The sequence below is a fragment of the Rhodotorula graminis genome, assembly GCF_001329695.1.
Source record: "Rhodotorula graminis WP1 unplaced genomic scaffold RHOBAscaffold_7, whole genome shotgun sequence".
In the NCBI taxonomy this organism is placed as follows: Eukaryota; Fungi; Basidiomycota; class Microbotryomycetes; order Sporidiobolales; family Sporidiobolaceae; genus Rhodotorula; species Rhodotorula graminis.
Window position 1 is genome coordinate 656,190 of NW_017264934.1, and position 27,476 is coordinate 683,665.

General features: G+C 68.5%; 9 protein-coding genes across 9 annotated transcripts in view; 5 read left to right on the forward strand and 4 right to left on the reverse strand.

The window, feature by feature from the left end:
• Positions 1-102: 102 nt before the first annotated feature.
• On the forward strand, positions 103-2,394 carry RHOBADRAFT_22009 (uncharacterized protein; the record flags this gene model as incomplete). Its single annotated transcript, XM_018412565.1, has 8 exons — positions 103-105; positions 219-839; positions 921-955; positions 1,033-1,288; positions 1,404-1,540; positions 1,624-1,752; positions 1,839-2,033; positions 2,220-2,394. 8 exons carry the CDS (start codon positions 103-105, stop codon positions 2,392-2,394), a joined length of 1,551 nt encoding a protein of 516 aa, XP_018270875.1.
• A 373-nt stretch (positions 2,395-2,767) lies between these two features.
• On the forward strand, positions 2,768-5,490 carry RHOBADRAFT_48519 (uncharacterized protein; the record flags this gene model as incomplete). The annotated part of the gene is made up of 11 exons (XM_018415148.1): positions 2,768-2,920; positions 2,988-3,045; positions 3,109-3,185; positions 3,260-3,654; positions 3,740-4,244; positions 4,318-4,407; positions 4,482-4,511; positions 4,589-4,702; positions 4,777-4,920; positions 4,987-5,161; positions 5,234-5,490. 11 exons carry the CDS (start codon positions 2,768-2,770, stop codon positions 5,437-5,439), a joined length of 1,947 nt encoding a protein of 648 aa, XP_018270876.1. The 3' UTR covers positions 5,440-5,490.
• RHOBADRAFT_53765 (uncharacterized protein) lies at positions 5,465-12,874 on the reverse strand (the record flags this gene model as incomplete). The annotated part of the gene is made up of 14 exons (XM_018417000.1): positions 5,465-7,210; positions 7,276-7,481; positions 7,549-7,606; positions 7,668-7,846; positions 7,918-8,126; positions 8,207-8,270; positions 8,360-8,529; positions 8,608-8,950; positions 9,038-10,471; positions 10,580-11,712; positions 11,796-11,977; positions 12,068-12,195; positions 12,279-12,720; positions 12,792-12,874. 14 exons carry the CDS (start codon positions 12,872-12,874, stop codon positions 5,518-5,520), a joined length of 6,324 nt encoding a protein of 2,107 aa, XP_018270877.1. The 3' UTR covers positions 5,465-5,517.
• Positions 12,875-13,151: 277 nt separating this feature from the next.
• Positions 13,152-15,859, forward strand: RHOBADRAFT_48520 (uncharacterized protein; the record flags this gene model as incomplete). The annotated part of the gene is made up of 4 exons (XM_018415149.1): positions 13,152-13,192; positions 13,285-14,105; positions 14,192-14,571; positions 14,651-15,859. The coding sequence occupies 4 exons, from the start codon at positions 13,152-13,154 to the stop codon at positions 15,818-15,820; spliced, it is 2,412 nt and encodes an 803-aa protein (XP_018270878.1). The 3' UTR covers positions 15,821-15,859.
• Positions 15,860-16,459: 600 nt separating this feature from the next.
• On the forward strand, positions 16,460-18,583 carry RHOBADRAFT_376 (uncharacterized protein; the record flags this gene model as incomplete). Its single annotated transcript, XM_018413448.1, has 7 exons — positions 16,460-16,555; positions 16,592-16,612; positions 16,716-17,090; positions 17,159-17,287; positions 17,348-17,479; positions 17,531-17,717; positions 17,787-18,583. Coding segments are annotated over 7 exons (1,737 nt in total), but the record flags the coding sequence as incomplete, so codon positions are not given.
• Positions 18,584-19,815: 1,232 nt separating this feature from the next.
• Positions 19,816-21,237, reverse strand: RHOBADRAFT_44353 (uncharacterized protein; the record flags this gene model as incomplete). The annotated part of the gene is made up of 6 exons (XM_018414394.1): positions 19,816-20,000; positions 20,074-20,376; positions 20,437-20,749; positions 20,842-20,954; positions 21,034-21,087; positions 21,159-21,237. 6 exons carry the CDS (start codon positions 21,235-21,237, stop codon positions 19,816-19,818), a joined length of 1,047 nt encoding a protein of 348 aa, XP_018270880.1.
• Positions 21,238-21,799: 562 nt separating this feature from the next.
• On the reverse strand, positions 21,800-23,076 carry RHOBADRAFT_53767 (uncharacterized protein; the record flags this gene model as incomplete). The annotated part of the gene is made up of 6 exons (XM_018417001.1): positions 21,800-21,818; positions 21,923-22,332; positions 22,436-22,643; positions 22,720-22,771; positions 22,846-22,951; positions 23,023-23,076. Coding segments are annotated over 6 exons (849 nt in total), but the record flags the coding sequence as incomplete, so codon positions are not given.
• A 249-nt stretch (positions 23,077-23,325) lies between these two features.
• On the reverse strand, positions 23,326-25,848 carry RHOBADRAFT_36760 (glycosyltransferase family 90 protein). The gene is made up of 5 exons (XM_018413380.1): positions 25,034-25,848; positions 23,973-24,896; positions 23,610-23,876; positions 23,452-23,539; positions 23,326-23,384 (listed from the first exon to the last, which is right to left on the reverse strand). Exons 1-4 carry the CDS (start codon positions 25,628-25,630, stop codon positions 23,459-23,461), a joined length of 1,869 nt encoding a protein of 622 aa, XP_018270882.1. The 5' UTR covers positions 25,631-25,848; the 3' UTR covers positions 23,326-23,384; positions 23,452-23,458.
• Positions 25,849-26,473: 625 nt separating this feature from the next.
• The window catches only part of RHOBADRAFT_15209 (uncharacterized protein), a gene marked incomplete at both ends in the record, with an annotated part of 1,872 nt that continues 869 nt past the window's right edge, over positions 26,474-27,476 (forward strand). Inside the window, 4 exons of the mRNA XM_018412247.1 lie at positions 26,474-26,669; positions 26,740-26,861; positions 26,958-27,001; positions 27,064-27,254. Of these exons, the coding sequence (XP_018270883.1) occupies positions 26,474-26,669; positions 26,740-26,861; positions 26,958-27,001; positions 27,064-27,254 (553 nt within the window). The remainder of the gene's footprint in view (positions 26,670-26,739; positions 26,862-26,957; positions 27,002-27,063; positions 27,255-27,476) is intronic.

The window sequence follows — 27,476 nt, forward strand, 5'->3', positions numbered from 1 at the left end:
GAGCTGGTTCGCTCTCCGTCACCGCGTCGACCCCGCGCTGGTCCTGCTTGCTCAAGCTCGAACTACTCTCCAGCACCGACACTCCCCGCACAGCCCGCAACCATGGTACGCCGTGCCGTCCTCACCTCGCCCTCTCGTCCCTCCACCGCCCCCCTCCTCCTCCAAGCTCACTCGCCGCGAACATCACGCGCTAACCCCTCTGCCCGGCCCGCCTGCAGAAGATCAAGACGATGCACCGCAGCCTCGAGGAGCACCTCCCGACCTCGTCGACCGCCACCGCCCCGGTCAAGCGCAACCTCGACCCGGCCCTGCACCCGTTCGCCCGCTCGCGCGAGTACACGCGCGCCGTCACGGCCGCCAAGCTCGACCGCATGTTTGCCAAGCCCTTTGTCGCCTCGCTCGAGGGCCACCAGGACGGCATCTACACCATGACCAAGGACGAGGCCGGCGGGCTCGGCCGCGTCGCGAGCGGCAGCGGCGACGGCGAGGTGCGCGTGTGGGACCTCGGCGGCCAGCGCACCGTGTGGAACGTCGAGAACGCGCACCGCGGCATGGTCAAGGGCGTCGCCTTTTCGCACCCGATGGTCGGCGAGGACGGCCGCGTCGAGAAGAAGGTCGGCGCCGGCGAGCGCGGCGTAAAGCGCAAGCGCGCCGACGTCGGGTTCAAGGGCAAAGGTCGCGCAGGGCTCGAGGACGACCTCGACGACGACGAGTACGACGACGGCGTCGACCAGCTCGACGAGACGCAGGCGCGCGGCTCGTCGCGCGTCCTCAGTTGCGGCGCCGACAAGACGGTCAAGCTGTGGGACGTCAAGGGCCCGTCTGGCCGCAACGCTCGAGTGCGTCTCATCTTTCTCTCCTTTCTCTCCTGCGCACCGAGCGAGAACCCCGTCCTGACCTCGCCTCCGTGCCCGCCGCAGCCTCTCCAAACCTTCAACGGCAAATCCGGCTTCAAGTGCGCCCTCATCTCTCTCTCTCTGTATCCCTGTGAGTATCGTCTCGGCGGCCCTGACACACCTTTCCCCTCGACAGCGCGATCTCGCACCACCGCTACGACCCGATCTTTGCGACGGGCTCGACCGAGATCGAGATCTGGGACGAGACCAAGACGGCGCCGCTGTCGACGCTCAAGTTCCACTCGACGTCCAACGCGAGCCTCGGTGAGCACATTCAGTGCGTCGCGTTCAACAAGAGCGAGACGAGCGTGCTCGCGAGCAGCGGGAGCGACCGCACCGTGTGCCTGTACGACTTGAGGAGCGGCAAGGCGCTCAGTCGGGTCGCCATGCAGGTGCGTCCCGGCCCCCTCTCTTCCCTGCGCATGTCCCGTACTGCCGTCGTGCAGCGCGAGCGTGCGCTGTGATGAGAAGCGGCGGGAACTCACGCCGACCCTCGTCCGCCCGCAGATGCGCGTCAACTCGCTCGCGTTCAACCCGCTGCAGCCGCCCGTGCTCCTGTGCGCCTCCGAGGACCACAACTTGTACACGTTCGACATGCGCAACCTGAGCACGACGACGCAGGTCTTCAAAGGTCACGTCGGCGCGTGCGTCCCCCTTTCGCTCTCTCTCAAGCCGTGGTGCCTCTCTCGCCGAGTCGCGGTCCCTGACAAGGCCTCGATGCGGACAGGGTCATGTCGTGCGACTGGTCGCCGACCGGTCGCGAGTTTGTCTCGGGCTCATACGACCGTACGGTCCGCCTGTGGGAGCAGGGCGAGGGCAAGAGTCGCGACACGTACCACACCAAGCGCATGCAGCGGTGCGTCCCGCTCTCCCCTCTCTCTGTCCTCGTCCTCTCTCACTCTGTGCGGGAGCGCTGACTCGTTGCGGACGTCGTCGTCGCAGCATCTTCTCGACCCTGTACACGCTCGACTCGCGCTTTGTCCTGTCCGGGTCGGACGACGCCAACCTGCGCATCTGGAAGGCGCGCGCGAGCGACAAGCTCGGCGTCGTCGACAAGCGCGAGCAGGTGCAGCGCGAGTACCGCGACGGCCTCAGGGAGAAGTGGGGGACCGTCGCCGACGTGGCAAAGATCGAGCGGTGCGTCCTGCGGCTCTCTCTTTCTCTCTCTGTCTGCGTGCCTCGATTCCCTTCTCGCTCGTGCTCTCTCTCATGAGCGCGATGAGCGCGAGCGGGAGGGCTGCCACGACGTGCAGGATGAGAGACTGACTCGCCCTTGCACCCTGCCCCTCTCCCCTTCCTCTTCCTCCCCTCACGCACCCACAGGACGCGCTACCTCCCCAAGCCGATCCACCAGGCGACCAAGCTCAAGCGCGAGATGCTCGACGCGCGCCGCACCAAGGAGGAGAACCGTCTGCGCCACGCGCCAAAGGGCGTCGACCAGGAGCTCCTCAAGCCCAAGCCGGCGCGCAAGGCGCCCATCGCCCAGGTCGAGCAGTGAGCGGGTGTGGCAGGAGCCTCGGTCGGTCGGTGGACGGTATACTGCGCAGTGTGCTGGAATGCGAGACGGTGCTCGCGACGTCGAGAGCGGGGGTCGAGCGGCGAATTTTCCAGAGAGGCGGGTCGCGGCTTGGCGAAGCGCCGGTGCGGCTCGAGGCTCGACGATGCGGGCTCTGGTGTCGGCGAGCGTACGGCTTTCGGTGCGCGCTTGACGAGCGAGGCTCGAGCCGGTCGAGCGGAGCTTTTGAAGGTCGGCCGGCACCCGGCGCCGACGGGCGATCGAACTTCGGCACGCGTGCGGGGCGGGCAATTGAACGGGCTCCACCTTCTCTCGCTCTCTCTCTCGTCCTTGCTTCCTCACACACGCTCTCGCCATGGCCTCGTCGAGCGACTACGACGTCGTCATTGTCGGCGCCGGCCCCGCCGGCCTCATGCTCGCTCTCTGGCTCGCACGCCTCAAGATCCGCACCAAGATCGTCGACAAGCGCAGCGTCAAGGTCCTCGCCGGCCAAGCAGACGGCGTGCAGGTGCGTCTCTACACACCCTAATCGATGGGGAACAGAGCGGGCGAACTGACCCGCTCGGACCCTGCAGTGCCGCACGCTCGAGGTCGCCCACTCGTTCGGGTTCGTGCAACGGCTCATCGAGGAGGGTACGCTCGCCTGCTATCTCTTCTTCCCTGCACGACGAGACCTGACGTTTGCTTCGAGGGCAGGCGCGCACATCAACGAGATTTGCAACTGGACGCCGGCGGCCGACGGTGGGCTCGAGAGGACGAAGCGCATGCCCGACGTGTGTCCTGCGTCCTCCTCACGCTTCACCCCTCTCGAGGACCCCTCACTGACTCTTTGAGACGACGCTCGCAGAACGAGCCGGGCACGAGCCGTTTCCCGCACGTTGTCTTGACCCAGGGTCGGATCGAGCGCTTCCTCCTCGACGCCATGCGCGACTTCAACGGCCTCGGCGTCGACCGAGCCGTCGCCCCGACCAACATGACCGTCGACCCTGCCCTCTTGACCGATTTTTCGCCCTCATCGTACCCCGTCACGCTCAAGCTCCGCCACCTGAGCGAGGACGAGGCGACCCCGACCCAGGTCGGCATCGCCAACGGGCTTCACCGCAGCAACGTCCTGAGCGACGACGAGGCCGACGCGATGCACGGCACGAGGGAGGGTGGAGCGTACGCGCTCGCCGGCGAGGAGGAGACGGTGCGCGCCAAGTTCGTCGTCGGGGCGGACGGCGCGAGGAGCTGGGTCCGCAAGTGCGTCCTCTCTCTCTCTCTCTTGCTCCTCGCGCCGACGAGCCATAATCCTCGTTCTCGTACTGACATTCTCGCCGGCCCACAGGCAGCTCGGCCTGTCGCTCGAGGGCGAGTCGGCCAACTCGCTGTGGGGCGTTCTCGACGCCGTCGTCGTCACCGACTTTCCCGACATCCGCCTCAAGTCGTCTGTCCAGAGCCATGGCGCCGGCTCGATCCTCGTCGTCCCCCGCGAGAACGATCTCGTGCGCTTCTACGTCCAGATGGGCTCGACCGACCCGAACGGCGAGCGCTTTGACCGCTCGTCGATCTCGCCCGAGTCGATCGTCGAGACGGCGCAGCGCATCTTCCAGCCGTTCAAGCTCGACATCAAGCACATCGACTGGTGGACCCTGTACGAGGTCGGGCAGCGCATGAGCCCGCAGGTCACGCTCGACAACCGCGTCTTCCTCGCCGGCGACGCCTTTCACACGCACTCGCCCAAGGCCGGGCAGGGTATGAACACGAGCATGATGGACAGCTTCTCGCTCGGCTGGAAGATCGCGCACGTCGTCCAGGGCAAGGCGTCGCCGGCCATTCTCGAAACTTACGGCGTACGTCTCGCCCTTTTCTCCTGCGCCCTCTCTTCCTCTCTCGAGCACCGACCCTGACTCGCCGCCCACACAGCTCGAGCGGCTCAAGGTTGCCAGAGAGCTCCTCGACTTTGACTACAAGCTCTCGCGCATGTTTGCGGGCAAGCCCATCACGAGCGACGGGGTGCGTCTTGCAGCTCTCGTCTCGCGCTCTCTACGACGTGTCCGACTGACACCCTCGCCGTCTCGCCTGTGCAGAAGCCCGTGTCGCACGAGGAGTTCAAGAAGGTGCGTCGCCGGCTGCAGCCTCGCTCGGTCCCGTGCCGACCTTCTCAAGTCGCCCGCTCACGCTCGACCGCGCGCAGTTCTACGAGTCGATCGGCAAATGGGCGTCGGGTACTGCCGTGGCCTACCTGCCCAACATGCTCGTCGCGCCCGAGCGAGAGCCACGCCTGGCGCCAGGTCTGCCTCATGGTCAGGTGCGCGCGCCCGTTTTGTCCTCTCCTCCTTCCTCTTTTTTCCGGCGCTCACCTGCGCCTCTTGCCCTCTGCAGCGCTTCGAGTCGCACGCAGTCGTCGCCCTTGCCGATGCTCGCCCCTGGCACCTCGCCGACCGCTTCCTGTCGGACGGCAGGTGGCGCTTGGTCCTCTTCGCGGGCGACGTTCGCGAGCCGCAGCAGCGCGACAAACTCGAGCAGGTGCGCCGGCCTCTCTCTCTCTCTCTCTCTATCCTCGACCGTTCCCTGACACCGAGACGCACACAGGCCGCAGCTTACCTCGACTCGTCGGCGGGCCCGCTCCGCACCTTCACGCCGGCCGACGACGACCTCGACTCGGTCATCGAGGTCCTCACCGTCATCTCGGACCCGCGCACCTCAGTCGAACCCAACGCGTTCCCGGACGTCCTGTGGCCACCCAAAAAGCCGTACGGCTCACGTTGTGCGTCTCGTCCTCTCTCTCTCTCTCGCCGCCGCCCGTCTCGACCTCATGAGTCCTCCTTGCCGCTCGCAGCGTACGACAAGCTCTACGCCGACGACTCGTCCCCTGTCACGCCGAACGACCGCGGCGAGATCTACAAGCACCTCGGCATCGACGCAAAGACGGGCTGCGTCGTCCTCGTCCGGCCCGACCAGGTCGTCGCGCTCGTGTGCTCGCTCGACGACATTGGCGACATCGGCTCGTTCCTCTCGCAGTTCATGGTCCCGCAGCAGCAGTAGTAGTCCCTCCCTCTCTCGAGACGTTCGCAATGTACTAGAGCTGTTGCAGAGCAAGCTACGTCAAGTGCCCGCGAGCGCTCATCTCCTGTGCGAGCCGCCTCCCCTCCTCCCCTCGCCGCCGCCGTGCCGGTGCGGCGGCGGGTCGCGCGCACCGTCCCTCGACGACTCGTCCGTCCTCTGCCGCTTGGGCTCCTCGGGCGCGAGGCGGTCGGCGAGCGCCGGCCGCTTGCGCGACGAGTCGTCCTGGTCGCGCCTGCTGCCGCCCGACGTCGACGACCTGCTGCGGTCCTCGGCCGGCTTGGACGACGTAAGCCCGGCAAAGAGCCTGCTGGACCCGCGACCCTTGATCGAGAGCGGGGCGTCGGTGGCGGTGGGACTGTTGCGCGGCGAGTCCTTGGCGGCAGGAGGGGCGGGCGAGTGCGCGGCCGGCGAGGCGTCCTTGGCGCCGCCAGCGCTCGGCAGACTTGCCCGGGCGCGGTCGACGAGTGAGCCCGACGAGGGTGCAGGCGGGGAGCGCTCCGACTCCTTGTCCGACTGCGAGCGCGAGGCGGGTGCGGGACGCAGGCGGTCGACGCCGCCACCGCCGCCACCGCCCGAGGGTTTGGGCGGCAGCGCACCACGGCCGCCGCGGTCCTTGCTGTCACGCTCCTTGTCCTTGCCGGCGCGCCGGTCGGCCTCCTCCTTGCGCGCCTTCTCGCGCTGCTCCTCGCGCTCACGGTCCCGCTGCCGCGCCCTCTCCTTCTCCTCCTCACGCTGCTCCGCCTCGCGCGACAGCTTGGTCCGGTCCGACGTGCGACGCTCGCGGTGCGACTCGTCACGACGGCTGCGCTCGTCGTCGGCGCGGCGCGAGGACGACGACGCCGAGGCCGACGGGCCCGTCGGGACCGGCTTGGCGTGGCGGTCGTCGTCACGGCGAGACGAGCGGTCGTCGCGGCGCGCATCGGGAACGTCGCGCCTGGAGGAGGACGGCATCGAGCCGGGGGCGGCGCGGTCGTCGCGAGCGCCTCGCCCGCCACGCGAGTCGCGCTCTTTGTCCCGCACGTCCCGGTCGCGCTCGCGCTCCCGGTCGCGCTCGCTCGTGCGGCCGCCGCGATCCGACGCTGCGCTGCGTCGGTCGTCCCTGCTCGTGCTCGCGCGAGAGTGCGACGACTCGACGCTGCGCTCCCTCACCTCGCGCTCCTTCTCCCGCTCCTTCTCCTTCTCTCGCTCCTTCTCGCGCTCACGGTCGACGACCGCTCGGTCTGCTCCACGCTCGGGGACACGATCGGCGACCCTGTCCCGAGCGCGGTCACGGCTGCGGGGCCGAGAGCGGACGTCGTCGCGCGGGTCGCGGGCGTCGCGGTCGCGGTCGCGACGCGGACTGGCCGCGCGAGAGGAAGGGCGTGACGCTGACGGGCTGTCGACGACGTTGACGGCGGCGGAGCGAGAAGAGGCGGACGCGGCAGGACCTCGTGCGGGCGGCGGGTCCATCTTCTTGTCCATGGCGCGGTCCCGCTCGCGCTCGCGTTCACGCTCACGCTCACGCTCGCGGTCGCGGTCTGCGCCGCTGCGCTCGCGCTCGCGCTCCTTGTCGCGGCCCGACGCACTGCCCGGCGCCGAGTTGGCGGGCGAAGCGGCAGGCGCCCGCTTGCTCGCGAGGGCCTCGGCGCGAAGCCGGTCGGCGACCGAGTCGGCGGTCGAGGTCGACGTGCCGTTGGTGCCAGGGCGAGTCGGGAGCGAGGAAGAGGTGGAAGGAGGGTCGTTGCGGCGAGTGTCGGCGGCAGGTCGGGAACTGCGTGCACGAACCTTGTGAGTAGATGTGCGACGACGAGGCGCGTGAGAGGCAAGGCGACGCACGGGTGCGAAGACGACGACGGCTTGACGTCGGCCTGCGAGGCTCGCGTCGATGGTGCGCCCGGGCGGCTCGGGAGCGCGCTCCTCGAGGCCGCCTGCGCGGCCGCCGGGGCAGGCGTCGCTCGGGCCGAGGACGGGTTGCCCGGCGCCGGCGAGCCGGCTGGCGAGGCCGACTTGATCGCGGTGCTGGCGGTGCGAGCGAGAGCGGGCTGCACCACGGAGAGGAAGGTGTGAGCGCTCGACGAGGGAGGAAGGCGGTCGAGGAGAGAGACGCACAGCGGGCTCGGGCTTGTTGACCCAGTGCTTGCGGCGCTTGCCGACGACGGCCTTGTACCTGCGCGCGTGTGGAGAAGGTCAGGACGGGCCCGGCGGATTGGAAGAGGGAGAGGACGGACCCTTGAGCGAGGATGGTCAAGTCCTCGCGCTTCTCGACGGCGAGCAGCTCGACGACGCTGCGCTCGAGCGTCTCGCCCTGCTTGTGGTCGAGCGGGAAGAAAGGCGCAATCTTGGTGAGAACGAGGATCGAGTTCTTGATGTGCATGTAGCCGCCGGACCGGAAGCTCTCGATGAAGCCCTGCAGCGTGGCCGAGTACTGGGTCAGGACGTGCGGTCGACGAGAGAGGACCGAGTAAAAGTGGGACGCACGAGGACCATGTTGCCGTGCCACTTGAGGAGCGCGGCCTGAAAGTCGGCATGCTCGTAGTGCTGGCGCGGCTTGTCCGACGACGACGAGTCGTTCATCGAGCGCAGGAAGCCCGACAGCTCGCCGTTCTTGCCGACAGCGTGCTCGGCGTAGGCGGCCTGGTCCTTGTACCACCCGTTGAGCTCGCCGAGGACGTCGTAGATGAACCGGCCTGCGAGAAGGGGCACGAGCGCGAGGTCAGTGCTTGGTCTCGGGGGCGAGGATGCCGCCGCGGCGAAAGAGGGGACGCACCATAGTTGCGCGCCTCGTTCTCGGTGCACGAGAACAGGATCGGGCTGATCTGGCTCGTCAGGAGCTGCGGGACCGAGATGCCGAAGCTCGTCAGGACTGCGCGCTCTTCTCGACCCGGCCACCCCGCACCCAGAGGAGCGAGAGGGGACGCACACGATCGTAGAAGACGACGGTGTGGAAGCCCGGCGTGTCGAGCGCGTGAAGCTTCTTGACGAGCTGGTGCGCAAAGACGGCGTCCGGGAGCGACAGGCGCGCACGAGGCTGGACGCAGTACTGCAGGATGTCGTCGGCGAGGCGGATGCGGTCGGCCTTGGTCTTGACGTCTGCGCGCAGGAGAGCGAGAAGAAGGTCAGGAGGCGGCGCGAGAGGGAAGACGACGAGAGGAAAGGGCGAGGACGCACTGCTGAACCAGTGCACCTTCTCGCGCCCGAGCCGACGCGTGACCCGGTTCTTCGAGCTGAGGTGCATCGCCGCCTCGGACGACAGGCCCGTCGCCGTCGCGATGACGTTCTCGACAAAGTGCGCCTTGTCCTCCTGCTTGACGCCGGCGAGGCTCGCCACGTCGCGCTGCAGGGCCCGCAGGCGCGTGATCTCGGCGTCGTACCGCACCTTGGGGTACAGGATGTCGTGCAGGGTGAGCTGCCAGAACGTGACGAAGAACGGGGCGCCGAGCGTGTCGCGAGCCGAGGCGGGAAGGACCTCGGCGACGTTGCGGATCTCGTCGACGAGCGCCGAGTGCCACGGCTGCGGTTGAGGTGGAAGGACGAAAAGAGTCAGTCAGGGCGACTGCGCAGAACGGGAAAGACAGGAAAGAGGAGGAGGAAGACGCACCTCGACTGGTACGGGTGCGGGTGCCGGGGTCGAGCTGCCGCTCTCGCCGTTGACGGCCGACACCGCGCCGTTCGCCGGCGGCGGCGGCGGCGTCCCGCTCTCCTCGGCGCCCTCCTTCTTGACCTCGGCGCCCGCGTCGACCTTCTTGTCATCGCCCTCGCCGTCGCCCATCTCGACGTCGCCCTCGCCGTCGTTGCCCTTGCCCGCCGCCACCGCTGCCGCCGCCGCCGCGTCGGCCTCGTCCTTGGCCCTGCGCTCGGCCTTCTCCTTCTTGAGTCGCGCCGCCAACAGGCTCTCCTTGCGCGCCTGGAGCTCGCTCTGCTCCTTGTCGTCCGCGGCGCGGATCCTCGCCCGCAGCCTCGGCCGCGCGAGGTCGAACGCGACGCCGGCATCGAGGCCGAACCGGCCGAGGAGCGTGCTCGGCTCGGGCACGAGGGCGGCGAGCTCGGTGGGCGTCGTGAGGGCGGCGAGGAGCTCGGTGAACTGGAACAGGACGGCGTGCGTCTGGTCGAACAAGGCGCCGAGCGACTTGAGGTGGGCGCCCGGGGTGCGCAGACACGCCTGGCGCTGCAGGGCAATGTTGACGAGGAGCGGGACGGCGAGCCCTTTGTCGAGGAGGGCCGAGCGCAGGCGCGAGCGGGCCTTGACGAGGGCGTCCTGGACGGCGCGCTGCGACGCCTTGGCGAGGTCGGTCTGCTGGTACACCTCGCTGCGGAGGTGCGGCCCACCGGCGAGGCTCAGGACCTGGGCGTCGCTCAGGTCGGCGAACGGCTCGATGGCCGTCATGCGCGCGATGAGCTCGCGCAGGACGACGAGGTCCTTGGACTCGCCGCTGACGAGCGCGTTGACGAGGTACTGGAGGACGACCCACAGCGAGGGCTGCATCTGGACCCACCGGCGGTACAGCTGGCCGGTAAGAGTGGCGAGGCCCGAGAGCCACATGGCGATCGACGTGCCGTCCTCCTTGGTCTTGGGGCGGTCCGACGACAGGGCGTCGAGGATCGAGTAGGCGAGGACGTCGTACGACAGGGTCGACAAGTACCGCGACGCCTCGACGACGGGCACGATCAGGTTGTCGTAGCTCTGGATCTGGTTGATGACGACGGCAAAGACGGCGGCCGGGTTGGTGTAGGCCGTGCGCGCGAGGAGCTTGCCGAGCTTTTTCGAGTTGTCGGTCGACAAGCGCCTGAGGATGCTCTTGCAGTCGCGCTCGGCCTCGGCCTTGCGCACGCCGAGCTCGGGGTTGCGCCGCGTGAGCGAGTCCTTGACCTCGCCGTACAGGGCAAAGCGCTGCTCGATCGGGTACAGCGACAGGACGCGCCAGATCTCGGTCGCCGCCGCCGGGTGGTGCTCGAGGAGGGCGATGCCGGGCAGGAGGTGCAGGCGGACGAGGTCGAGCCACCTCGTGCGGCGAGGGTGGTCCGACGGGTTGGTCTGCGAGGCAAAGAGGCGTGCGAGCACGTCAGTCTCTGAGTGCCGGCGAGAGAGGCTGAGAGAGAGAGAGAGAGAGAGAGAAGGAGAGAGAAGAGCGCGCCGACGCACCCCAAGGTCGGCGACAGCCACCCTGACAATCTTGGTGAACGTCCCAAAGTCCCTCGCGACGTGGATCCCGACGAACGGCAAGTAGACCTTTTCGAGGAGCTCGACGACGCCCTCGGGGCCTTGGGCGCGCGGGACCCGCTCGGTCCACCGCGGGAAGAAAAAGGTCCACTCGCCGCGCTGCGCGTTGGGGAACGCCGAGCCCGTCAGGGTCGGTTGGCGCGGCGGCGACAGCGACGACGGCGGCGGCGCCTTGGTGCCCGACGTCGTCGAAGAGGGCCGCGCTCGCGGCGCCGTAAACTCGGCGACGTACTGCGCGGCGAGGCCCGAGCCGGCCGCCGAGGGCGACAGCGGGTCGTACGCGGGCGCGATCGACGCGGCGACGAGGCGGTTGACGAGGTCGGCGACGCGGGGAAAGACGCGCGCGAGGAAGGGGAACGTCGACAGGATGAAAAACGCGTGGGTCGAGTCGCCGATCGAGAGGAGCGCCTCGAGGAGGCCCAGGCGCTGGTTGGGCGGGTCGCGCGCCGGGACCGCTGCTGCCGCCGCTGCTGCCGCCGCCGACGACGACGACGATGCCGTCGTCGAGGAGGCGCCCTCGGCGCCCGCTGCCGCCGCAGGCTTGGCCGCCGGGGCCTCGTCGTCGACGAGCGCGCCCGCCATGGCGAGCGCATTGGCCCCGCCTGCCGACCTCGCCCTCTGCGCCTGGTCGTCCCTCCACGCCGCGTCCATTTTGGTGAGGGCCTTGTCGTCGGGCGACAGGTGGGGCCACAGGTCCGACAGGCGCGCGAGGCCGTGCCAGACGAGGAGCGCGGCGGCGAGGTACAGCGAGTCCGGGACGGCCGTCTCGGGCGCAGCCGACAACGAGGGCGACTGGTACAGGGCAAACTTGAAGCCGAGGATCTGGGCGATCGTGTCGCTGCCGGACTCGTCGTCGAGGCCGACGTCGATCGGCATCGCCGAGGGGTCCTTGGCCGACGAGGACGACGACGCGGCGGCGGCGCTCGAGCGCGGCTTGGGCGCCCACGGCGAGAGCGACAGGAGGTCGATAAAGAACTGCCAGTGCTTCACGACGTGGTCCGAGAAGGCGTCGAGGATGACGTCAAGCGTGCGCGTCGGGTCGAGGTCAAAGTTGCCTGCGCGCGCACACGAGTCGTCAACACGTCGTCCGACGGCCGGACGCCGAGGAGAAGAGAGGAGGAGGGGCGTGGGGGCGCACCGATGAGGTTCTTGACGCGGTCCATGGCGACCTGAGCGCGCCTGAGCCGCTCGTGCTCGGTCTCGCGGCTCGCGCCCGTGTCGGGCGAGTGCGGCGGGCCCATGTCGCTCAGGAGCTCGACGATGAGCTTCGAGTAGCCCTCGGACTCTTCGCGCAGCAGGTTGAACTTTTGCTGCTTGTAGCTGCGCGCCGCGAGAAAGGAGGAGGAGCGGGTCAGGCTTCGCCGGCGAGGAGGGAGGGGGAGGAGGAGGAGGAGGAAGAGGGCGACGCACTACAGGGCGGTGCGCTGTCGGACCTCGGTGCGCTGGAAAAAGTTGACGTCGTGCACGAGGCCGGCGAGGCCAATCAGGGCAAAGTCGAGCCGCTCGACGAGGGCCGCCGCCGGGATGTGGCCCGAGTCCTGGTTCACGAGCGAGTGTGTCAGCCGCTCGTCTCGTGCGTGTCGGCGGGACCTGAGAGGAGGAGACGTAAGGTGGGACGTACGGCGAGGGCCTTGCAGAGGTGGGCGAGACGGGTGCGCGCGTTGAGGACCTCGGCGTCGACGAGCTTTGTGCGGTCTGCGGCGGGCGCTGACGATGACGAGGTCGCACCCGACGGGTCGTCGAGCTGCATGCCGTCTTGCAGTTCGGCGGGCGGTGCTGCTGCACGAGGGACGGCGAGGTCGATGCGGGTGTAGAGCTCCTGGTCGACCTGCCAGACGACGTCGATCCAGACGTCGGCGAGGCGTGCGGTGCGGTCTTGGTCGTGCGCGAGGTGGTTGAAGACGCCGTCGGTGAACAAGGCTGCGAGGCGGTGCGGGTCGGGGCGAGCTTGCGGGTCAACGGAGGCGACAGAGGCGACGAGCTGGTGCACGAGGCTGGTGAGGAGGAGGTGCTCGGCCGGGTCATGGCTCGCTGTTGCTGCGAGGTGGACCAGCGAGGCTGCGCTGTGTCGGCGTGCGAGGCCAGGTGAGCTGTCACTGCTGTTGCGCAACCACGAGGAGGACGAGGGGCGCACAGGTCGTCGTGGGGCGCGTCGCCCGCGAGGAAGGCGAGCACCTGGGCGCTGGCCCCTTGCGGGGTGACGGTGGACGCGCTCATGCACTCGTCGAGCGTGAGCAGGATCGTGTCGGAGAGAGAGACGTCGACTGTCGACCTGATGGAGACGCACCTCTCGCGCTCCCTCTCTACCACGCAGAGCCTGGCCGCGACTGCGCTCCAGCCCTAGCTAGCCAAGTCGCCGCGACTGCCCGCTTCAAGCGAACCACGCCCGCCTCGCCGTCGCTGTTCAACCCCCGTCCTCGTCGTCCGTCACCAAGCAGCCACCGCACCCCGCCTGCGCCTCGAGGGCCTCCGACAAGAGCACGACGCTGCAGACATGGCCGACGCAAAGCTCTTTCAGCGCAGCAAGCTCCAGGAGTGCGTCCACCCCCGTTGTCGCTCACTCCTCCCTCCCCTCGGCCTCGACTCCATGTGGGGACTCGTCGCTGACGGCCCCTACACCCACACAGGCTCCGCGCCGAGCTCCAAGCCGACAAGAAGGACAAGAACTTTGCCCGCCGCAAGACGGTCCTCAAGCGCGTCGTCGCGTCCATGACCATGGGCCAGGACCTGTCGCCCCTGTACCCGGACGTCCTCGCGTGCCTCTCGATCCAGGTCGTCGACATCAAGAAGATGGTCTACCTGTTCCTGATCAACTACGCCCGCGTCAAGCCCGAGATGGTCCGCCACGCCTTGCCCGGCCTCCTCGCCGACGCCGACGACAAGAACGCCCTCGTGCGCGCCCTCGCCATGCGCACCATGTCGTACATCCCGGTCCCCGAGGTCCTGCGCGCCCTCGTCGACCCGCTCCACCACGCCCTCAAGGACCGCGACCCGTACGTGCGCAAGACGGCCGCCATCTGCGTCGCCAAGCTCTACATGCACGACCGGCGCCTCGTCGACAAGCACGGCTTTGTCGCCTCGCTGCGCGACCTCCTCATGGACCCGAACCCGACCGTGATCGCCAACGCCGTCGCGAGCCTGACCGAGATCAGCGAGCGCAGCGACAACATCCACCTGCGCCTCAACGCCGACGTCGCGAGGCGCCTCGTGCGCGCCATGACCGAGGCGAGCGAGTGGGGGCAGACGTACATCCTCGAGGCCCTCATGTACTATGTCCCCGACACGCACGACGACGCGACTCTCCTCGCCGAGCAGGTGTCGATCCGCCTCCAGCACTCCAACTCGGCCGTCGTCCTCGCCACCGTCAAGGTCATGCTCTACCTCATGAACTACATGGGCAGCGAGCAGGTCGTCGAGGACATGTGTCGGCGCCTCAGTCCTCCACTCGGTGCGTCGTCCCGTCTCGCCCTTGCCCTCTCTCGCCTCGTCTCGTCTCGACCTTTCCTGACACTTGCGGCCTCCCACGCTCGCCAGTGACGCTCCTGTCGTCCGGCTACGAGGTGCAGTACGTCGCGCTGCGCAACATCCACCTCATCATCCAGCGGCGGCCGTCGGTCCTGCGCAACGACGTCAAGGTCTTTTTCTGCAAGTACAACGACCCGATCTACGTCAAGCTCGCCAAGCTCGAGATCATCTACCGCCTCGCGCACGCGCGCAACGTCGAGCAGGTCCTCGCCGAGCTCAAGGAGTACGCGTCCGAGGTCGACGTCGACTTTGTGCGCAAGGCGGTGCGCACGATCGGGCGCCTCGCCATAAAGGTCGACCAGGCGGCCGACCTGTGCATCTCGGTCCTGCTCGAGCTCGTCAAGACAAAGGTCTCGTACGTCGTCCAGGAGGCCATCGTCGTCATCAAGGTGCGCCCGTCCGCTCTCCCTCTCTCTCTCTCTCCCTTGCGTCGCACTGACTCGGAGCCCGTGCACGCCCCCCGCGCAGAACATCTTCCGACGGTACCCGAACCGGTACGAGGGCATCATCGGGACGCTGTGCGAGAACCTCGACGCGCTCGACACGCCCGACGCCAAGAGCGCCATGATCTGGATCGTCGGCCAGTACGCCGACCGCATCTCGAACTCGGACGAGCTCCTCGAGGACTTTCTCGAGACGTTCCTCGACGAGCCGACCGAGGTCCAGCTCGCGCTCCTGACGGCCACCGTCAAGCTCTTCATCAAGCGCCCGACGGCCGGCGCCGAGCTCGTCCCGCGCGTCCTCAAATGGGCGACCGAGAGCGTCGACAACCCGGACCTGCGCGACCGCGGCTTCATCTACTGGCGCCTCCTGTCGACCGACCCGGCCGCGGCGCAACAGATCGTCCTCGGCGCCAAGCCCGACATCAGCACCGAGGGCGACGCGCTCGACCGCTCGGTCCTCGACCGCCTCTTGCTCCACACCGGGTCCCTCGCGAGCATCTACCACAAGGAGGCGCACGCGTTTGTGCGCGGCGCGAGGGCAAAGTACCTCGGTGACAGCCCGGCCCTCGACCAGGACGCGCGAGACGCCTACGCCGAGCAGCTGCGGCGCTTGCCCCAACAGCAGCAGCCGCAGCGGGCGCCGGACGCCCAGCCGGCACCGCTCGTGGTCGCGGCGTCGCCCTCGTCGGCGGGCATGGCAGGCGCTCCGGCGCTCCCGCAGCGGCCGGCGGCGGGCGGGCGATCGGCGTCGGGCGACGCGCAGGACGACTTTGCGGCGATGGGGCCGGCGCGAGGAGGAGGAGGAGGAGGAGCGGGCGGCGCGGCGGCGCAGGGGCTCCTCGACGATGTCGACGAGGGCGACGATGGCGTGGACGACGACGACGAGGAGGAGGAGGGCGCGGCGCTCAACCCGGGCGCGCTGTCCGCCGAGTCGGCGGCCGGGCCTGGAGCTGTCGCGGCGGCGGGTGGTGGGCGCGCGCGGTCCGGCACGGTCGCGTACGGGACCGAGCGCGTCGACGACGAGCGCGAGGGCGACGAGGGCGGAGGGGCGCTCGACCCGTACGCGAGCCTGGCGCGGTTGAGCCTCGACTTGGGCGGCGGCGGCGGCGGAGCGGGCGGCGGCGACGGGTACGGGTACGACGGCCCGCAGCCGCAGACGGTCAGCGGGAGGACGAACGACGACTTGTTGCTGTAGTCGGAGCTGAGCTGGGGCAACGAGCCTCTCTATCGCACTTTCGCTCGCTCGCGAGTCGCCCGAGGTGGGGAGAGCAGGAGCGGTTCGAGGAGAGCACGGAAAGACGGCCCGCGTTCGGGCTCCTGGGTGCTGCTTGTCATTACAGAGCAGGGTCCGTCGCAGTTCAACCCAGCTCGCAGGCTGGCCGTCGTCGTCTTGGACGCTCGCCAAGCCGCCGCGAGCGGGCTGACCACCTCGCTCTCCTCGCACACCTCGCTCGGCCTATCCGACAGGCTCAGTGAGCAGCACACGCGCACACTCGACACAGCGCACGACCGCGCACGACCCTCACCGCCGCGACCGACGTGTGACGCGCCTCTCGTCCTCATCAGCGCCCGCTCCACCTCTACCGCCAGCACCACCCGCGCGAGCCCGCCCGACTAGCTGTACAGCGCTCGACCAGACTCAAGACCAGCATGCAGGTGCGTCGCAGTCCGCTCGAGACGTCGTGCCCCGCCGGGCGAACGGGCGAGATCGCCTTGCTCGCAGGCGGGGCTGCATTTCGAGCACTTGTGCGGACGCCGAGTCGAGTACTGACACACTCTTGAGTGCACACAGTCCCTCGCCGTGCGCCTCTCGCGGCACCACGGCTCGCTCACGCCCGACTCGTCCCCACTCGGCCACCCGACACCCGGCTCGCTCCACCTCACCGCGCACCACCTCGTCTTCAAGCGCGACGACGTCGACGCGAGCACCGTCGAGAACAAGGGCGATGGCAAGGGCCAGGTCGAGGACAGTGGCGACGAGGTCTGGGTGAGTGCGACTCGCTTCCTCCCCTGCTCGCGCCAGCCCCGGACAGCCAGGGCCCGCCGGCTAAGGCTTGAGGGTGCCCTACTCACACCTCGCGCATCCACAGATCCCGCTCACGCTCCTCCACTCGGTGACGCGCACCCCGCCCTCCCTCACCGGCGAGCCGACGCCCCTCGTCCTCCGCACGCGCGACTACCTCACCTACGAGCTCTCGTTCGCCTCGATCGCCGACGCCGACCTCGCGTGGGACACGCTCAAGGCGCAGTGCGGCACCCTGTCGAGCGGCGGGCTCGAGGCGCGGTACGCGTTCGCGCAGCCGAGGAGGACGGCCAAGGGCGAGGGCGAGGGGGACGGCGCCGGCAAGGGCAAGGGGCGCGCAGACGGGTGGGAGGTGTACGACGTCGAGAAGGAGTTTGCGCGCATGGGCATGGGCACGAGGAGCAAGGCGTGGAGGTTCACCAACGTCAACGCCGACTTTCAGGTGCGTCGCCCGGTCCTCTTCGGCGCCCGAGCGGGGCCGACACTAACTGTTTCCTCGCCCGTGCGCAGTTCTGCCCGTCGTACCCGGCCAAGATTGTCGTTCCCGCCAAGATCTCGGACACGACGCTGTCGTACGCCGTCAAGTACCGCAGCAAGAGCCGCATCCCGGGCCTCGTCTACCTCCACTGGGCCAACCTCGTCCGTCCTCCTCCCCCTTCCGCCTCGAACATGTCTCTGACGTCTCATGATGTCCTGCAGGGCTCGATCACGCGCTCGTCGCAGCCCATGGTCGGCATCACGCAGAACGCGCGCTCGATCCAGGACGAGAAGCTCATCGAGGCCATCTTCACGTCGCACTCTCAGCACTCGCACGCGCTCCAGCCCATGCACGTCTCGGACAGCAACTCGTCGCCCCTCTCGCCGACGCACGACGCCCAGCAGCAGATCGTGTACGGCGCGACGCCGAGCAACATCATCATCGACGCGAGGCCGACCAAGAACGCGTACGCCAACTCGGTCAAGGGCGCCGGGACCGAGAACATGCTCTACTACCGCAACTGCAAGAAGGAGTACCTCGGCATCGACAACATCCACGTCATGCGCTCGAGCCTGAACGGCGTCTTTGACGGTCCGTCCCTCTCTCGCTCGTACTCCCTCAAGGCGTCCAGGTGTCCTGACTCGCACCTTTTCTTCGCAGCTCTCGCCGACGCCGAGTCGACGGGCACGCTCGACCGAGCCGCTCTGCGCCGCACCAACTGGCTGTCGCACCTGACCAACATCCTCGACGGCGTCCTCATCGTCGTCCGCACGGTCCACCTGTTCAACTCGCACGTCCTCGTCCACTGCTCGGACGGCTGGGACCGCACGTCGCAGCTGTCGGCGCTGCCGCAGCTGTGCCTCGACCCGTACTTCCGCACGGCGCGCGGGTTCGCCGTCCTCATCGAGAAGGACTGGGTCTCGTACGGCCACCGGTTCGCCGACCGGTCGGGCCACCTGTGCAACGACCGCGTCGACTTTGTCCACAAGCTCGGCACGGACGCGTCGACGCAGCAGGCGTTCCTCGCGAGCGTCACGCGCCAGTTTGCCGGGTCGTCGCACGCGTTCAAGGAGACGTGCCCGGTCTTTCAGCAGTTCCTCGACTGCGTGTACCAGGTCCAGCGCCAGTTCCCGACCCGGTTCGAGTTCAACGAGCGCCTGCTGCGCCACCTCGTGCGCGAGACGTACGGCGACGCCCAGGGCACGTTCCTCTTCAACTCGGAGCGCGAGCGCGCGGAGCTCGACGCCCGCTCGCGCACGGCGAGCGTGTGGGATACGGTCTTTGACCCGGCGACAGGCACCCTCAAGCCCGAGTTCCGCAACCCGGCGTACGATCCTGCGCTCGACGACCCGCACCGCAAGTCGCCCGACGCCGACCAGGGCGTCGTCCTGGTTGACGCGCACGACGTCCGATGGTGGCACGAGCTGTTTGGGCGTGACGACGACGAGATGAACGGCCGCCCGTTTGCGGCCGACCCGTCGGCGAGCGGCGTCCCCACCGACACGGTCACCGAGGTCAAGGTCGTCGAGGGCCTCGACGACGACCCGGTCCTGAACGGGCTCGCGGCGCGCACGGCCGGCGTCGCGCTCGGTGGGCCGGGCACGAGCAACGGCGACGAGCCCGCCGAGCCGCACAAGCTCTCGTCGTCGTCGTCGTCGCACGCGCCGCCGCACGCCGGGCTCGACCAGCACCACCACCTCGGCCCGTCCTCGCGCTCGCCGAGCCCGGCTGCCACTCGCGGCGGCGAGCTCCTCTCGCAGCAGCAGCTCACCGAGACGGTCGCGTCGGTGCAGAAGCTCGGCTGGAGCGCGTGGAAGTCGGTGCGCAAGTTTGGTGAGGACGCGGCGCGCCAGCTCAAGGAGCAGCAGGCGGCGCGAGCGGCCGAGCTTGAGCGCGAGAGGGAGCAGGGCGCGAGGGCCGGGCAGGCGCAGGGTTACGGGCACGAGGGGAGCGGCGCGGGGTGGGGGTCGAGCGAGGTGCGCGAGGGCGCCGGCGCCGTCGCAGGGCGGAGCGAGGGCGCCGCAGGAGGCTCGTGGGGCAGTCGTGCGGGTGGCATGTGGGGCAAGCTGTCGGCGACGAACCCTTGGGCGGCGGGCAACGAGCCGAGCCACGCCCACCCCTCGTCCTCCTCCGCCTCCCTCTCTACCGACCCGCCTCGCCCTTCCTCATACGACTCGCCGAGCTACGCCGCCTACCAGTCTCGACAAGCCGCCGCCCCTTCCTCGTTCGCCGCCGCTCCCCAGCCCTCGCACCCCTCGTCTCGCGCCGCACCCGCGCCAGCTCGCCAGCCGAGCAGCTCGCTCTCGATCAACCCGTGGGAGACGATCTCGCGCGACGAGGCCGTCCCGTCAACCTCCGTCTCGAGCAGTGCGCCGAGCCCGCTCGTCGCGCCCGTGCACAAGCCGGCCATCGAGAAGGACGAGCCGCCAAGGTCGGCGCCGCCACCGGCGGGAGCCGCGACGGACCCGCTCGGCGTCGGTTGGACCTGAGGGAGGACAGCAGGAGGGCCGATGTTCTCTCGTTTTGCAATAGCATGTTGTTGTGCCTCGTCTGGGCCGATTGCGCTTCTAGAGAAAGCGAGAGAGACGCTCTCGCTCAACTTGAGAAGGTCGAAAAAGAGAACTCGGTTGCAGGGGAGCGCTACGGCAAAGATAGATACGGCGAGGGAGAGAGGCTCCGGAGCATGAGCCTACGTGCGAGGCCGGAACGACTGAGGGCTGTCGAGCGTCGGCGAGAGGGCATAGGCGGCGTTGTCGGAGGGAGAGCTGGACGAGAGTGCGGCGTACGGCTTGGCCGAGTCGTCCTGGACCTCGGGATAGCTGCCGTAGGTCGACATGGCGCGCTCGCTGTGCGGGACAAAGGCGCTCTGGCCATCTGTGGGCGATGCGGGGAGGAAGAGTCAGTTAGGAAGGCGAAAAAGGGAGAGGCCCGAGCGGCGGCGACGCACCGACGGGGCTGCGTCCGGGCTGCATCGAGGGCCCAGGAGTGCCGGCAGACGTCATGATCGACGGCGCGTACGACGTGCCGTACTCGCTGTGAGCGCGGCGGCGTCGACGGTACATGAGGAGGCCGCCGAGGGCAACAAGTGCGGCGGCACCGACGCCCACGCCGACACCGACGCCGACGCCGACTGTAGATGCGCTGCTAGTACCGCCGCCGCTCGAGGCGCCGGTCGGGTCGGCAGAAGGGAGCGACGAGGATGACGTGGTCGACGAGCTGCTCCCGCCGAACTGAGCCGACGAGCTCAAGGCTGCGGGTAGAATTCGTCAGGAGGCGTCGGTGCTGAGAGAAAGATGAGAGTGGGACGCACTTGACGAGGCAGACGTGCTCAAGGTGCTCGACGCCGCCGGCGCCGAGGAGGACGAGGCGTTGGCAGTGACGCCGAGCGAGCCGGGCGCGGCGTCGACGAACCCGCTGCTCCACCGCAGCGTCTCTGCCGACATGAGCGCGTCGTCCGACACTGCGAAATCGACCTTGATGCCGGCGTTGTTGGCGTCGGCGCCGGTCTGGCCAATCGTCAGGACGTGGTTCCCGAGCGACAGGCCCGTGACGGCGCAGCGCGAGACGTTGACCGAGCCGGCGGTCGCCTCGAGCGCCCTTGACGCGTCATACCAGTGCAGCTCCTGCGTCCGGGGAGGGGAGGAGCGGGTCAGGAGCTTGTTTCGACGCTGGCGGGAGAGGCGAGGTCCGGGCGCCGGAGGAGACGAGGAATTACGGCCGCGTCGACATAGCAGAAGAAGCGGCCCTGCGTGGCCCAGTAGTCGCCGTACACGTTGACGGCGGAACCGTAGAAGGTGAACTGCGCCGTACAGTTGGTCGCGCCGCGAGCTGCTGAAAGGGGCGAGAGGGTCAGCTGGCTTCGTCGTTCTTGAGAGACAGGCTCGCGAACGAGAGCTCGAGTGCTCACCGAGGTCGCAACTCGAGAACGTCCCGTCGAACCAATCTTGGCCAGGGCTGACAGCTGCACGGGGGGAGGCCAAGGTCAGCGACGTGAGCGAGGACGAAACTGGCGCGCCAGATTGCGAAACTGACGAGTAGCGTTGCGGAACTGCGCCCAGCCGGCTCCAAACGACCAGGCTGCGTCGGCGTCGTCGATCCAGCGGATGGTCATGTCGAGTGCACAGCAGGAGCGAGAGGAGCGCAGGCGGAGGAGCAGCGAGCGAGCGGCGTCCGTGGGCCGCAGACGGCGACCCGCCCGAGAGGCGCGAGCGCGGACAGGAGAATCCGAAGCACACCGAGCCGCCGTGCGTCCACGAGTGATAGTGCGCGAGCGGCAAGTGCGATAGGTGGACGAGAGGCCCGAGCGGGATGAGCTGTCGACGCGACGGAACGAGGGCGAGGTCAAAGCGCGAAAGCGTGGTCCTCTTTGCTTGCTCGAGCCTGGCAGGCCCGTCTCTGCGCAGCTCTCGACGAACTCGGGCGAACGAGAATGTGCAGTGCGTCGAATAAGACAGGTCACGCGCGAGATACAGACTGCCGCTCCTCGAGGAACCCCTCGCTCCTCGCTCCTTGCTCCTCGCTCCTCGAGCCGTTCCCCCCCCTCTCACCGCTCAGAAGCCCCTTGGCCGGAACGTCGCCGGGCTGTCGAGCCGGCTGCCCTCGGACTCGCCGTACGCCGATGGCGAGTCGTGCGTCGGCGAGCCTTGGACCTCGGGGACGCTGAGCTGGCTCGGGCGGTAGTCGGCGGGAGAGGCAGCTGTGAATGTGCGAGGTTTGTCAGTACGTCCAGACACTGCTGTACTAGCACGTCGTCCCAGCCACTGCCGAGAGAACGTGCACAAGTGAAAACGAGCGACGCACCGGTCGGCGCGTAGGGCACGGTCCCGCCGTCGAACGAGCGCATCGACCTCGCCTTGAGCTCGTGATGCGGCTCAGTGACGACCGACCTCGCCTCGCTCTGGCGTTTGCGCTGGCGGATGATCCACAAGAGCGCGGCGAGCGCAAACAGGACGGCGAGGCCGACGCCGACGCCGACACCGGCCCCGATGGCGGTCGTGTTCGAGCCCGAGGATGAAGAAGACGTCGAGGTCGACGAGGCAGGAGAAGAAGTGAAGGACGAGACGGCCGAGGCCGTGGCAGCGGCAGTGCCGGGCTCGACCAAGGACCATCCCCAATCTGCTGCCGGTTCGGCTGTCGAGAAGTCGCTCGACCAGGTCAAGGCCGAGACGGCGTTGTCGGTCGCGTTCTCGACGACGTAGTAGTCGAGCTGGGAAAAGGCAGGAGTCAGTGCTGGAAGTGCGCGTCGAACGAGAAGGACCGCTCGGCCTGCTCGTCGAACGAGAGACTGGAAAAGGGACAAATGGACGCACCGTGACGCCATTCCCGACGACGTCCTCCTGCGTCTGCCCGAACAAGACCGTGTGCTGCTTGTTCTCGAGGCCCGACAGCGCGCATCGCGTGTGGTTCAGGCCGGCGGACTGTGCGCCGACGGGGCTGCCGAGCGTCGAGCCGCTGTACCACCGCCAGGGCTGCTCCTCGTCGAGCAGGGCGCAGTAGAAGCGGCCTTGTCGAGGGTTCCTGCGCGTCGAGAAGGTTGACGTGAGCGCGCTCGCCCGAGGAAGCGGACCTCGAGAGGAGGGGCGAGAGGACGGACCAGTCGCCCACGACCCAGAGCTTGGTGCCCGTGAACGTGATCGTCGCGTTGCCTGTGTGTGTGTCGGTGGTCAACTCCTGTGAAAGTGTGCGCGAGAGGAGGGGGAGGGAGAGACGAGGGACGCACAACCTGCGGCGAGCGACGTCTCGGACGACGCCGAGCACGAGTGGAACGTGCCGCCGAACCAGCTCGTTGCGTTGATCGCACCCGTGTCGCGCACGTAGGTCGTCCACTGCGCGGTCGCGAGAGAGGGCTCATCAGCCTCTGTTGCCGCCGCCGTCGAGAGGGAGGGCGAGGACGCACCGCGGTCGAGTACGAGACGGCGCTGTCCGTGTTGTCGTCAAAGTAGAGCAGCATGGCGCCGAGCAGCAGTGCTCGCGGGCAGTGGTGCGGTGGCGAGAGGGGAGGAAGCGAGACGAACAGCGAGCTCGAGCGCTGAATGGAGCGTCGGAGACTCCGCGCCGCACGCTCCTCCCTGTCGACCCCGACTGGCCGGACCTTTCTCGCACGTGCACCTCCTCCCCCTCGCCGGCGCCGTGAGAGCCGAGCGATCCCTCGGCGGGCGGTCGCACCTTTCTCTCGCTCTCTCTCTTGCGGCGCGTTGTCGAGGATGAACAGGTTGATGCAGGGATGGAGATGCGGGGAATAATACTCTGTCTAACGGACTGCGCGAGGGACGAAGAAGTCAGTCTGCGGATCTGCGAGAGGAGGGAGAGAGAGACAGGGACGCACCTCGCGCTCAGGCCTCCTCCTCCTCGACCGGTTCCTCGACCGCCGTCACGAGCCGGGCCCACTCGACCATCAACCTGTAGACGTACGTCTGCGCACGAGAGGAGAGAGAGTCAGTGAGGGCGCCAACGAGAGAGGGAGAGAGAGAGAGGCGGGCACACCTCCATGTCCTCCTTGCGCAAGTGCTGCTGGCGCCACTGGGTGCCAGCGTCGGCAATGTCCTTGAGCGCCTTGTCCGTGTCGAACGCCGAGCCGTCGGCATTGAGGGGCAGGTCCGGCATCGGGCTCGCGGGGCGCGACAGGACGGTCGGCTGGAGGCTCGACGTGCGGTTCTTGCCCCGCGCGCCGACGATCGAGGCCGGGTAGCCCTCGAAAAAGGTGACGAGGTTGTACAGCTCCGAGTAGGACGACGACAGCGGGATAAAGTGCTTCCTGCGAGCGGCGGGGCGCGAGGGAGGGTCAGTGCGGCTCGACGGTGCGACAAGGTCGTCGAGGGGGAGAAAGAGAAAGAGAGGAGAGGGGACGCACCAGGGCTGGGCCCACCCACGCCAGAACTCGCGCTGGATGCTCGACTTGACGACGGCGCTCTTGCTCTCCATGAGGGCCGGGAACCTCGGCGAGAAGCCAATCTCGTCAATGTCGAGCACGAGCTTGTGCTTCCACGCGTCGCTCATGGGCGCCGGCGGCTCGACGCGGTAGCCCAACGAGCGCAGGTACGAGCACTCGCCGAGCTGCGGGTCGCACGCCATGGCAATGTCGGTCGTCACCTTGTTGGCGATGTGGACGGGCACGGGCAGGGCCGACAGCTGGGCCGTCTTCGAGTCGAGCGCGACGAGGACCCGGGTCGCCGACGACGACGACGACGCGTCCTGGTTGGCCATCTTGACGAGGCGCTGCTTCTGGAACGACGAGCCGTGGCCCGGCGGCGTGTCGGCGCCGCGCGTCACCTTGCCGCGCCAGTACGCCGCGTCCTTCTTGAGCTCCCAGTCCATGTCGGTCGGGATCTTGGTGCGCCCTCGACGGTACTCGAGCTCGTACGTGAACTCGCTCGTCGGCTGCCAGTAGTGGTGCGACGGGATGAGGATGTCGGCGTAGCCCGACGGCTTGGACGGCGAAAAGACCGGGTACAGGTGCTCAATGCTGCGCTGGTCCGAGTAAAACGCCGAGTGGAGCGTGTGGAGCGACGGCGAGTCGCACACGTAGAAATCGGCGTCGAGGTCGTGGCTGAACGTCATCTCGCGCGTGACGGGCAGGACCGTCTGGCTCTTGATGCGCCGGGTCGACACGGCGTCGACCTTGTTGGTCGTGCGGCCCTGGACGACGAGCGAGCCGTGCGTCTCGGCGGACCGGACCGACTCAACAAGCCGGCGGGCGGCCGACTCGGTCGGGCACGAGCGGCGGTACGCCTCCCACACGTTCCCGTCGCGCTTCCACTCGGCGGCGAAACCCTTGAGCGACGGGCGATGCATCGAGTCGGTGGCGTCTGTGTGAGAGGGTCGAGTCAGTCGAGGTCGACGAGGGGCACGAGGAGGAGGAGGCGGGAGGAGGGAGGAAAGAGGGGAAACGGCGGAGACGCACTGGCGACGAGCTCCTCGCCCTCGAGGCCATAGTCGGACATGTAGACGCGGCGCTGCTGGCGAGGGAGGACCCGGCCCTCGGGCTTCTCGTTGATGGCGATGTCCATGTCGGGGAGGTCGTGCACGAACGAGGCGATCATCTCCTGGAACGCCTGCGCCGGGAGCCACTTGCCCGACTTTGAGTGGACCTGCGCCTGGCCGTTGCGGATCGAGACGATCGAGATGCCCGGGACGTGGGCGAGCTCTGCCGTGCGGCGCCGGAGCTCTTGGGGCGCGAGCTCGCGGAACGGCGCGAGGTCCTGCATGAGCTGGTCGTACTCGTCGACGAGCGAGTGGTTGCGGCCCTGGGTCGCGAACGCGAACCACTTGTCGAACCCGGGCGGCGGCGAGAGGCCGTACCGGCTCTTGTACGTGCGCGTCGCGCGGTCGAACGTGGTCGACTGGGCCGCGAGCTTCTTGTCCCAGCTCGTCGCGGCCGACTTGAGCAAGGGCAGGATCGGGTGCGGCGCCGGACTGCCGCCCTCGTACACCTGCATGAAGGACGACACCGACTGGGGCATGAAGCGCGCGACTTTGACGGCGTGGTGCTCGGGGATGAAGCTCATGCGCGCGAGGACGACGACGAGGCACAGGACGGCAAACACGGCGGCGACGAGCTTGAGGAGCGTGTTGACCGGCGACGCGACCTGCTTGTCCTTGAACTCGAACGTGCCCGGCGCCGTCGCGCGCAACAGGTCGTCGCCCTCGCCGTCTGGCGCCTCGAACCCTTGGCCGCCGTACCCGCCGTAGCCCGATGCACTCGGCCCGTCTGCGCCTGCGCCTGCGCCTGCGCCTCGGACAGGCGACCCGAGCCGGTCAGACGGGTCGAGGACGGGCGTGGTCGACGACAGGACGGGGACGGCAGAGTGATCGGGGCGGGTCGACGAGGCGGCGGGTGCGCCGTACGCGGGCGAGTCGGGCAGAGCTGGCAGCTCGTCCTTGCCGAGGCCGCTCATCGCAGGCGGGGTGCGAGAGAGGGCGGAGTGGGGAGGTCGAGGTCGAGGTCGGGAGGGGGGAGGTGGATGCGGTGCGGCGGGAGCGCGACGGCGGCGGTAGTGTGTGCTCTGGCGCGTCGAGCGCAGTGATGGGCTCGCTAGGAGCGGCCTTGGTGAAGCGTGCAGGTGCACTCGAGGTCGTAGAGGGAGAGCGTGAACGATCTGGACTCAGAGGCTCGACGCGCCGCCGGTTCCGGGATTTCCTGCGACAACTGCTCGTGGCGCAGGCCAGAGCGCTGTGCAAGGTCGTGTTCGTCGCTTGCGACACTCTCACGAGTCGATTGAGGCCGGCCCAGCAAACAAGGGAGAGTTTCACCTCATCACGTCGTCGCCAGCTCCGTCGCGAGGGCTTGGTCGCAACTCTGAGGGTCCCGCCCCGTCCTTTGCCTCTCGAGCTGCACGGTCGCCTGCACCATGGCCACTACCGATCACGCCCAGTACCACTTCGAGGCCGCGCGGCCGTCGCACTCGTTCACGACCCCGACCATTCCGACCGCGCCCTCGTCGCCTCAACCTCAGCTCGCAACTGCCACAAAGCGCCCTTCTGTCGTCCCACCCTGGATCCTCATCCTCGGATGGATCACCCTCTCGACCGCCGTCATCCTCCAGAGTGAGCCGGCCCCCGTCCTCTCCTCCTCGAAGTGGAGCGCCATGCTCACTACCCCTCCCCTCCCCTGCAGACCGCACCATCCTCGTCGAGCGCGGCTTCAACCACCCGATCACGCTCACGAGCCTCCACCTTCTGTTCCAGACCCTCGCGACCCGCGTCCTGCACCGCTCCACCACCCTCATCTCGGGCCCGGTCCCGCACGACGACTACGCCGCCGTCCCGCTCACCGAGCAGGGCGACGAGGCGCCCGAGGCGCCCGGTCGACACGCAGACGTCGAGCGGTGGAAGGCCAAGAGCGTCGAGATGGACTGGAGAACGTGGCGGCGCCAGATGTGCGTCCTCCCTCTCTCTCACGACGACGACGACGGACAGAGCTAACCTCCCTCGCCCACAGCCTGCCCATCGCCGTCCTCTTCTCGCTCTCGCTCGTCCTGAGCAACGTTGCCTACCTGTACTGCTCGGTCGCGTTTATCCACATCCTCAAGAGCTTTGCGCCCGTCGCCATCCTCCTCGCCGCGTTCGCGTTCCGCACCAAATCCTTCTCGTTGAGGCTCCTCGGCATCGTCGTCGTCATCTCGCTCGGCGGTGCGTCTGCGTCTTCCCCTCTCTCGGGGGCGAGCGAGCAAGGGACGAGCACGCTCAGGAGGGCACTGACTCGCCCGCGCCCGAGAGAGGGGAAGACGCAGACGCACCGCCGAGCGAGATGACGACGACGATGCCGAGGAGCCTCAACGAGAAGGATTTGGTGCGGAACGCGAACGCGGCGAGGAGGATGGCGACGGGCGCAAAGCTCTTGAGGATGTGGAT

Bases quoted from the DNA above. Each gene is read 5' to 3' on its own strand.
- RHOBADRAFT_36760 (XM_018413380.1), bottom strand. From the start codon at position 25,630: ATGAGCTTCATCCCCGAGCACCACGCCGTCAAAGTCGCGCGCTTCATG. The intron at 24,897-25,033 runs GTCGCCAGTGCG...CCGTCGCTCAAG, and splicing joins GCCTCGAGGGCGAGGAGCTC to GGTTTCGCCGCCGAGTGGAA. The intron at 23,540-23,609 runs GTGTGCCCGCCT...TCTCGTGCGCAG, and splicing joins TGCGCAAGGAGGACATGGAG to ACGTACGTCTACAGGTTGAT.